General features: G+C 38.1%; 1 protein-coding gene across 1 annotated transcript in view; it reads right to left on the bottom strand.

Annotated features, from left to right (window-relative positions):
* Positions 1-10,524, bottom strand: part of CNTNAP4 (contactin associated protein-like 4) — a 288,255-nt gene that overhangs the window by 54,727 nt on the left and 223,004 nt on the right. Inside the window, exon 15 of the mRNA XM_010850772.1 lies at positions 6,664-6,791. Within this exon, the coding sequence (XP_010849074.1) occupies positions 6,664-6,791 (128 nt within the window). The remainder of the gene's footprint in view (positions 1-6,663; positions 6,792-10,524) is intronic.

Here is a 10,524-nt window from a genome sequence, read left to right as displayed (position 1 = left end):
TATTTGTTCTAGCTCTGTGAAAAATACCGTTGGTAGCTTGATAGGGATTGCATTGAATCTATAGATTGCTTTGGGTAGTATACTCATTTTCACTATATTGATTCTTCCAATCCATGAACACGGTATATTTCTCCATCTATTAGTGTACTCTTTGATTTCTTTCATGGACGTTTTATAGTTTCTTTATATAGGTCTTTGTTTCTTTTGGTAGATATATTCCTAAGTATTTTATTCTTTGCATTGCAATGGTGAATGGAATTGTTTCCTTCATTTCTCTTTCTATTTTCTCATTGCTAGTGTATAGGAATGCAAGGGATTTCTGTGTGTTGATTTTATATCCTGAAACTTTACTATATCCATTGATGAGCTCTAGTAATTTTCTGGTGGAGTCTTTAGGGTTTTCTATGTAGAGGATCATGTCATCTGCAAACAGTGGGTTTTACTTCTTCCTTTCCAATCTGCATTCCTTTTATTTCTTTTTCTGCTCTGATTGCTGTGCCCAAAACTTCCAAAACTATGCTGAATAGTAGTGGTGAGCGTGGGCACCCTTGTCTTGCTCCTGACTTTAGGGGAAATGCTTTCAATTTTTCACCATTAAAGATAATGTTTGCTGTGGGTTTGTCATAGATAGCTTTTATTATGTTGAGGTATGTTCCTTCTATTCCTGCTTTCTGGAGGGTTTTTATCATAAATGGATGTTGAATTTTGTCAAAGGCTTTCTCTGCATCTATTGAGATAATCATATGGTTTTTATTTTTCAATTTGTTAATGTGGTATATTACATTGATTAATTTGTGGGTATTGAAGAATTCTTGCATCCCTGGGATAAAGCCCACTTGGTCATGATGTATGATCTTTTTAATGTGTTGTTGGATTCTGTTTGCTAGAATTTTGTTAAGGATTTTTGCATCTATGTTCATCAGTGATATTGGCCTGTAGTTTTCTTTATTTGTGGCATCTTTGTCAGGTTTTGGTATTAAGGTGATGGTGGCCTCATAGAATGAGTTTGGAAGTTGACCTTCCTCTGCAATTTTCTGGAAGAGTTTGAGTAGGATAGGTGTTAGCTCTTCTCTAAATTTTTGGTAGAATTCAGCTGAGAAGCCGACTGGTCCCGGGCTTTTGTTTGCTGGAAGATTTCTGATTACAGTTTCAATTTCCATGCGTGTGATGGGTCTCTTAAGATTTTCTATTTCTTTCTGGTTCAGTTTTTGAAAGTTGTACTTTTCTAAGAATTTGTCCATTTCTTCCAAGTTGTCCATTTTATTTGTATATAGTTCTGATAGTAGTTTCTTATGATCCTTTGTATTTCTGTGTTGTCTGTTGTGATCTCTCCATTTTCATTTCTAATTTTATTGATTTGATTTTTCTCCCTTTGTTTCTTGATGAGTCTGGCTAATGGTTTGTCAATATTATTTATCTTCTCAAAGAACCAGCTTTTGGCTTTGTTGATTTTTGCTATGGTTTCTTTTGCATTTATTTCTGCCCTAATTTGTAAGACTTCTTTCCTTCTACTAACCCTGGGGTTCTTCATTTCTTCCTTTTCTAGTTGCTTTAGGTGTAGAGTTAGGTTATTTATTTGACTTTTTTCTTTTCTTGAGGTATGCCTCTATTGCTATGGACCTTCCCTTTCGCACTTCCTGATTGATGTCAAAAAATCATGTAACTCTGTGGGTTAATACTAGATTTCTACTCTTTCTCCTTAGTGTGAGGTAAGAGTGCTGAAGATAACACAGCTACAATTGGCATGCTCTCCAGGTAATTTTCAACACATGCTGAAGTTGAAGAAGTATTGGTCTAGAAGACTTGTGATGGCACCCCACAAATGAAGATGGTCCCACTTCTCCTGAGAGAGCAGAAAGGAAAATACCTACAGAAAACCTCCTAGTTATCACCTTTCTCTTAACTGTAGACCCAGATGTTTTTCCATGATTTGCTCCTTTGATTCTGTCTCCACGGTTAGTGAAAGTCAGAAACATATTCAGTAGGATCCTACTGAATCCTAGGAGACATAGGAGAATACATAGGAGAATACCCATGTTACTAAAATCTTTACTAGTTTTTATGTCTTACAAGTTTAACTATTGATATTTTTTTAATTACCCAACTTTAAAATTAAGCAACCTTCATTTTTGCTTAAAAAAAGAAGTACCATTCTGGTGAATGATGTTGCTAATGGGACAGGTTATACATGTGTGAGGACAGAAAATATATGAAAAACCTCAGTAATTTCCTCTTCATTTCATTGTAAATTTATTTTAAAAATAAAATCTTTAAAAATTAAGCAACAATAACTATCTGTACTATTATTAATGTTTAGTTGTGGGTTGTGATTTTTATGGTGTTTTCTTTTCTGAGTCAGATGTACTGAGGATAATTTACACAGAATAAAACTGAGTAATTCTGTGTATTGCTCTAGGAATTTTGACAAATGCTTCAAGTCACGTAAGTTACCATAACACTCAAGACATAGAACATCTCCTTTACCTGTTCTCTTTTGTAAAATTCCTCTTGCCTTAAAGCGACTGGCAAAGAGATCTTTTTTCTGTTCCTATGGTTTTGCTTTTTCCAGAATATCTTAGAAATCGAATGATCCAGCACAGAGCCTTTTAAGTCAGGCTTCTATTAGTCAGTACCATGCACTGAAGATTCATCCGTGCTGTTGGTGTGTATCAGAAGAGCACTTCTTTTTACTGTTTAGTAATATTCCATTGTACAGTGTAGATACACCACAGTAAAATGGAATGTTTATCCACTGGCTTATTCATTAAACCACTGACATTTGGGTGGTTTCCAGTTTTAGAAGACTATGCATAAAATCAATATAAACCTGTTCATACGGATATTTCATTTCTCTTCTGCAAATACCTAGGAGTGGGGTTGCTGGATCTTATAGTAAATGTGTGTTTAGATTTATAAAAAATTGCCAAAGTGACAGTACCATTTTGCACTTGGCACCAGCAATGCAAATTCCAGCTTCTCTATATTCTTGGCAGTTGATATTGTCAGTTTTTTTTGTTTTATTATATTTTTACAGTGTCAGCCATTCTGATAGCTATATACCGGTATCTTATTGTGGTGTTAAATGTAGTACATTTCCGTAATGACTAATGATATTGAAAATTTTTATGTGTTTCTTTGAAATCTGTGTATTTTATCTTACAAAATGTATGTGCAAATCATTTGCCCATTTGTTAATCTGAATTTTTTTTAATTGCACTGTTAGAAGGTTCTTCATATATTTAGCCTCTATCAGATATGGACTTTGCAAATGTATTTTCCCCATGTGTGACTCTTCTTCCCATTTTTTAAACAATGTCATGTTAAAAGCAGTTTTTAATTATGATGAACCTCAATTTATCATTTAAAAATTTACGGGTTATGCTTTTGATGCTCTATCTAAAAAATCTTTGCTTAACCCAAGGTCACTAAGATTTTCTTCCATATTTTCTTAGAGAAGTTTTATAGTTTGTGGGTTTACATTTAAGTTTATGATTAATTTGAATTATTTTTGGTATGCAGTTTGAAGTATGGTTGAAATTCTTCTGTTTTTGCAAATGGATTCTAATTCTGCTATAAAAAGGTACTTTTAAAATTTCAATTTTTCATTACTAACATATAGAGATATAATTTGTTTTTGCATATTGAACTTGCATCCTATTACCTTGCTAAACTCACTTTAAAAAAAAATATTCTTAGGAATTTTCTACCTAGAAAACCATGTCATCTATAAATGGAAACATTCTATTTCTTCCTTTCTAATCTATAGGCCTTGAATTCCTTTTCTTTACTTACTACTTGTGCTAGGACTCACAGTAGGATACTGAATAGGATTGGTGAGAACAGACATCTTTGTTTAGATCCTGATCTTAGAGAGGAAGTATTAAGTCTGTGACAATTCAGGATAAAGCATTAGATTTTTAGATTTTCACAAATGTCTTTTAAAATATTGAGGAAGTTTAAGTTCCTAGTTTCCTTAATTTTTATAAATAGGATGTTGAATTCTTCCATTTACTTTTCACATATTTTTTTTCAAAAAACTTGTTTTCATATTCATAAATTCTTTAGGTCAACAATATTTATGAAGTTTTATATCTGCAGAACAACTTTAAAAAGGGGACTTTATCATTCATATCTTTTGTGCTTTTGGTAAAATGTTTAACAATGTTATCTGTGACTTCTGACATTAAACAATAATACTAGTAGTAACAAAATTCCACACCCATCCACATTTAAAAAAATGAAAATAAAGACTTGGAATTAGGAGCCAGCTAGCATCTGGTGCATCTGGTACCTGTGGGTCTCACTTATTTTTGTTTATTCATCCTGCTTTCTCAAGGCTTCTGGGTTGTTTTTTCTTTCCTAGAAAAACATGGCTAGACATAAAATTTTCAACCTATCTGGTTTGTGTGATAGGACCAAGATACTTTTCATTTTCATCTTTCCATTTTTCTGTTCAAAGAAAATCTAAGAATTCTGTGCCTCAACAAATCATTCTTACTGTCTCAACAAATGGTGCCACCAGCTTTACTCAAGTCAGAAACCTGGAGGTCATCCTCATACCCTGTCACCCTCACCCCAAATCGTACTGAATTCACCTCCCTGACTGAGCCCCTTATCTAAGCCCCATGCCAACCATTGCCTAGTTCAAGCCTTCATAATTGTCCTTGTCTTACACTCAAAGGTCACTTTCCTGGATCATGAGAACTAAGCCAGTTCTCAGCCTTAAAGTATGCCAGTCCTAATTAGTGTTCCAGCCACAATGCCTTCAGGATAACTTTCACATAACTCACCTCTGCTTTTAAGGCCCACTTTGCATGATCCCGTATCTAGAAGCCCCACATCTGCCCCGTTTATCTCATTTGGAAAGGAAAATAAATAAATAAATAAATGTGTCTAGGGCTTTGCACCTTCAGAGGTGCAGGCTGCCCACACAGAGAAAATAGGCGGCATTCATTACTCTGACACTGCTGCTCTTCAGACAGGGCCATTTATGCAGAAAATGCTCTGTGAACTCACATGAGGATAAGCCCCAACCCTAAAGTAGATGTGGTGGACAGGAAGGCCAGGGGAAACTCGGGGACTGTTTCACTAATGTCTGAGGTAAACCCGCAGGTCTCCAAACCCTTACACTGTTTTTAATCCTTGTCCTAATATTGTGAGCCTCCCTCTGCACCCCCATTCTGGTAGCAGCTAAATGCTTGGTTTCTTAGCCTCTTGCCACAGACCTCAGGGACCAGATACGCCCTGTGGTGGAGGCTGTCGTGTGCACTGCAGGGTATTCACAGCATTTCTGGCCGCTCCCTCTGGATCCAGTAGCACTCAACCCCCCACAGCTGCAACAGCCAAGCACGTCTCCAGATATTGCCAAACGTTCCCTAAGGGAGTGAGTCGCCTGGGATGGAGAAGCCCTGCTCTGAGTGAAAAGATGCTGTGCGCTCAAGTTCAAGACGGGAAGTCTGCAAGAAAGAACCCCTAAGGAATCGAGTTGGCAGCAACCTCAGTCAAAGCAGAACAATTCCCCAGGGACAGTGGTAAATGGGGGGAGCCAGCCTAAGCCCCTGCAGCACTCAGATCAGAGCCAGCTGTGAGGAGTGCATGTGATGAATAGAACAATTTCTCCATTGTCACGCAAAATCATTGCGCTTCTCTGGATGCAGCCTGCGTTTACAACCTCATCTCTTTGTACATAACTTTTCCCTCCGTGAAATATCCTATGTCATCTTCAAGTGACTGTGTAAGGCCTACTGGCAGACCAAGAAGTTGAGATGATAAAGATTAGGGATGGGAGGTATAATGGCAGGCCATTTTTTTTTTTACAATGTACATACACCTTTTTATAGGTCAGTATCATCTTGGCTTTTTAGCTAAGCAACTTCTGCTATGCATCTCCATAAACTCAATGCATTGTCAGATCAACTCTTTCTCTGCTGAGCCTCTAGAATAAACCTTCATTTCAGGATATACTTTTAAGGTAAATATTTCTTCTATTTGCATGTTAAGTTCTGGAAGTAACTAAAAGCATAAAAAAGTAATGAATCAGTCTCGAACCTAACTGACTTCAGAGAGGTTATAAATGGCCACATATGCTTATTTCTTTCTCTGCTTAAAATATGTATTTTCTGTGACACTATATTTTAACTAAAAAATTCCGGTTCAGAGTATTCATATATTGAATATACAAAACAGCAGGTCCCACTGATTTAGAGTAAGAACACACACACAAACTGGCAGGGGTAAAAAAAGAGAATGAAAGTTGAAATATGTTTGATTAAACTGACTTTGATTCTACTGATGTTCTAATTTCACCCCAGGCCCAACAGTAGAAAACTCACCATACATCCTTAATAATGTTATGCAGCACTGAGGTATTCCTATATGGATAATGGCATGTAGACACTGAGGAAGGATGGAACGAATTTACGAACCAAACAGAGATGCTTTGTGGTTTCTTTCTCTTGGAATCTTAACAAGGCCCGCTGTCACGGCATTTGTTCTAGGGCTTTCCATCCTATAGGGGCACTTTGTTGACTGACTAGGGGGACGATTTCAGACACTGCTTATGGGTTTTCAAAAGAGAAGTCTGACTGATTATTATGTAGCAACACGGCTCTTAGGTGACATCTCTTTGCTCAGACACGCTGAGGGCGCGTCGCCATCACTTACTGTCTCCGCGGCACAGCAGAGGCCCCAGTTTATACGCTGCTTCTGAGTGCGGCCGGCCAGTGTCTGTGATCACAATCCTGGTCACTGGCAGATGCTCCTTGTAGGAGAGGAACCCAGTGTCATTGGTCCTGAAAGACAGTAACAACAACAAGGTTCTTAAACTATTCTGATTAACAGAGTTAGAAAGGAAACAACAGTCCTTATTGCATTTCAAAGCCAAGATGTCCTGAGCTGAATGGGGACCCATAAAAGGGTCGGGAGCAAAGGGCTCATCTGAGGATGAAAAAACAGGGCAGCGTTTTAGCGTTCCTTGCAGTCCGAATATAGCTGGTGCTTTTAAGTTCTGTTGGCCACTTTTTGCCTTTTAAATGAGATGGTTAATCCATTGCCATTTAATGTAATGATTGATAGTGGGTTTTTAGATCTATCGTTTTGGTATTTATTTCTTATTTTTCCTCCCACAGGACATCTTGTATTTCTGCTCCCCTCTTCATGCCTCCTCTTGGTTTACTCCATATTTCTTTTGGTATTCAATTTTATTTTTTCACTCACTCTTTAGCTATATATCTGCTTATTTTATTTTAATATTTGCTTCATGGATTATAAGATGCATCCTTAATTCATCACAGTCTACTTAGATTTTATGTTGTATTACTTAAAATGTCATAAGCTTACTATGGGATAATTTTTAACACCCTTCCTACACAAACACCTGTTCTTTATGCCATAGTCGCAATATATTTTAAATCCAGATGCTACAAGCTTTATAATACAATTAAATAGTGAATTTTAATTTATTTAATCAAGAGAAAAATTTAAACACTGCTTTTTCCATTTACTGACATATTCATGATTCCCAGTGCCCTTCATTCCTGCCTGAAGATCTATTTTAAACGGTCTATTTAGCCTGAAGAATTTCCATCACTATTTCTTATGGTACAGTTCTGCTGACAACAAATTCTCTCTGCATTTGTTTAATCTGAACAGGACTTTATTTTACTTTCATTTGTGAAATGTATTTTTGTCCTCTGTCAAAGTCTGGGTCGATACTGCCTTCTCTTTCCCCACAAAAGGTGTCATTTCATTGTCTTCTGATGTGAAGTCACCTTCATTTGCATCCTGATTACCCTGTGTGGAAGGTGTTCCACCAGATTCACCCAAACTGGCTCCTTTCAAAACATCATTGAAGTTGTATTAGTTATCTGTTGATACTAATGCATAGCAAATTATCCCCCAAAACAAAGTGGTGACTTAAGACCTTTTATATAATCTGTGATTCTTCTGCTTTATGACCCTCTGGTTCAGCATCTCAAGGCTACACTCAAAGTGTTGGCAGGGACTGAAGTCAACTCAGTGCTCGGGTGGGGAAGGCTCACTCCTGTGGCTACTGGCAGTATTCTACTACTTGCTGGGCACTGAACTGAAAGCCTTGGGTATTCACCAGCTGCTGGTTGAGGGTGACCCTCGAATCTTTGTCCACAACAGCTCACAACATGGCAGGCTGCTGTATCAAACAAGAAGGCTGGAAGATGCAGAGAGTGAATTTCAAGCATGTTAGAAGTCATGGTCTTTTGTAACTCAGTCTCTGAAGTGACATCTCATCATTTTACCATATACTATTCTTTAAAAGCAAGTCACAAGGTCCATGCAACACACAAGAGAAGGAAATTACACAGTGGTGTGAATAACAGGCAGTGTGGATAACTGGGGGCCATCTCGGGGGCTTGCTTCCAGAGATGTTTATTAAGCAAATTTGAGAGATTTTCAGCCATGGTTTCATCAAATGATATATACTTTTGCCTCATTTTATTTCCTGCTGCTCTGGGACTCCAATTTCTTGCCTGTTAAATCATAGATATTTTCCCACAAGCCACAAAGGGTCTGTCAATTTTTCTTTCAATTTTTTTGTTTCCTGCATTCTTCAGATTGAATGATTTATACTGATCTGTCTTCAGGTTTACTGAAGATTTCTTTTGCTAACTCCCATAAGAGTTGAAATCTATGCAGTGAATATTTAACTTCAGATGTTGTATTTTTCTGTTCTAAAATGTACATTTGCCTCTTTAATAAAGTTCTCATTTATCTGCTTAGAATACCCTTGGTTCCTTTGTGATTATTTTTACCTTTAATTTTTTATACATTTTTTTAAGAGTTGATTTAATATGTTTGCCTGCTAATAAGACACCAGTGACCCAGCACCTGTTTCTGCTAGAACTTTTATTTTCTTGACTTTGGATCAAAGTTTGCTTTTTTTTTTTTTTTTGAATAAGCAACCATTGCTATAATATTTTGGATTTTATGGGTGATACACTGTAGATTCTAGAATCTGCTTTCCTTCTCAGAAGGCTAGGTTTTTGTTTTCACAAACAGTTAAATCACAACCTTATCACAATAAACGCTGGAGGCTTGTTTTTACTTCATCGGGGTGGGCCTGGGTCAGTTTCACTGGTAGTTTTCAATCATACTCAGTTTGGGGACATAGTCTTTGCTGTAAAGTCCTGGACCTTCTGTCATTTCTATTTCTAGGGCTTTACAAAGCCCAAGTCAGCCAAGGAGACTCACACTCCCAATCTGGTCTCTCTGGTGGTTGCTGCTGAAGTCCCTGTATCGCGGGATCAGTGGTCCAACTGCATCTCTCTGCTTGGTTCCTAGAAATCGCCCCTGTGCACATGCAGCTCAGAGGTCAGGGTTCTAGAGGAGCTGATACAATGGTCTCCTCTCAAGTGGTTTTCTCCATTCCAAAATGTCCAGAAATCCATTTCCAGTCATTCTGGTTGCTCTGAATCTTCCTCTGATACCTGCAGCTGCCCCCCACCCCCGCCCCGCATCCAGACTCCAGTAATCTCTTTGAGTTCTAGCCACCCCATGGCAGGTGATCTGGTGAGTAGTTTCAAAGAAAAGGCATCTAAACATAAATCTCATCCACTGATACTCCCTTCTTTGAAGGGCTGAAGGCTCACAACCCTGGGAGTTTCTGCCTACATTTGGTTATTTTCCACTTGCTTCAAGTTCAGTTCAGTTCAGTTCAGTCACTCAGTCCTATCTGACTCTTTGTGACCCCATGAACTGTAGCACACGATTCATGGGGTCGCAAAGAGTCAGACACGACTGAGTGACTGAACTGAACTGAACTGAACTGTAGCATGCTAGGCCTACCTGTCCATCACCAACTCCCGGAGTTTACCCAAACTCATGTTTATTGAGTCAGTGATGCCATCCAACCATCTCATCCTCTGTTGTCCCCTTCTTCTCCTGCCCTCAATCTTTCCCAGCATCAGGGTCTTTTCAAATGAGTCAGCTCTTCGCATCAGGTGGCCAAAGTATTGGAGTTTCAGTTTCAATATCAGTCCTTCCAATACACACTCAGGACTGATCTCCTTTAGTATGGACTGGTTGGATCTCTTTCCAGTCCAAGGGACTCTCAAGAGTCTTCTCCAACAACACAGTTCAAAAGCTTCAATTCTTCTGTGCTCAGCTTTCTTTACAGTCCAACTCTCACATCCATACATGACCACTGGAAAAACCATAGCCTTGACTAGACGGACCTTTGTTGGCAAAGTAATATCTCTGCTTTTGAATATGCTATCTAGGTTGGTCATAACTTTCCTTCCAAGGGGTAAGCGTCTTTTCATTTCATGCCTGCAATCACCATCTGCAGTGATTTTTCAGCCCCCAAAAATAAAGTCAGCCACTGTTTCCACTGTTTCCCCATCTATTCGCCATGAAGTGATGGGACTGGATGCCATGATCTTAGTTTTCTAAATGTTGAGTTTTAAACCAACTTTTTCACTCTCCTCTTTCACTTTCATCAAGAGGCTTTTTAGTTCCTCTTCACTTTCTGCTATAAAGATGGTGTCATCT

The sequence above is a fragment of the Bison bison genome, unplaced genomic scaffold (assembly GCF_000754665.1).
Source record: "Bison bison bison isolate TAMUID 2011002044 unplaced genomic scaffold, Bison_UMD1.0 scf7180017864295, whole genome shotgun sequence".
Classification (NCBI taxonomy): Eukaryota; Metazoa; Chordata; class Mammalia; order Artiodactyla; family Bovidae; genus Bison; species Bison bison.
This window is presented reverse-complemented; position numbering and strand designations above follow the sequence as displayed.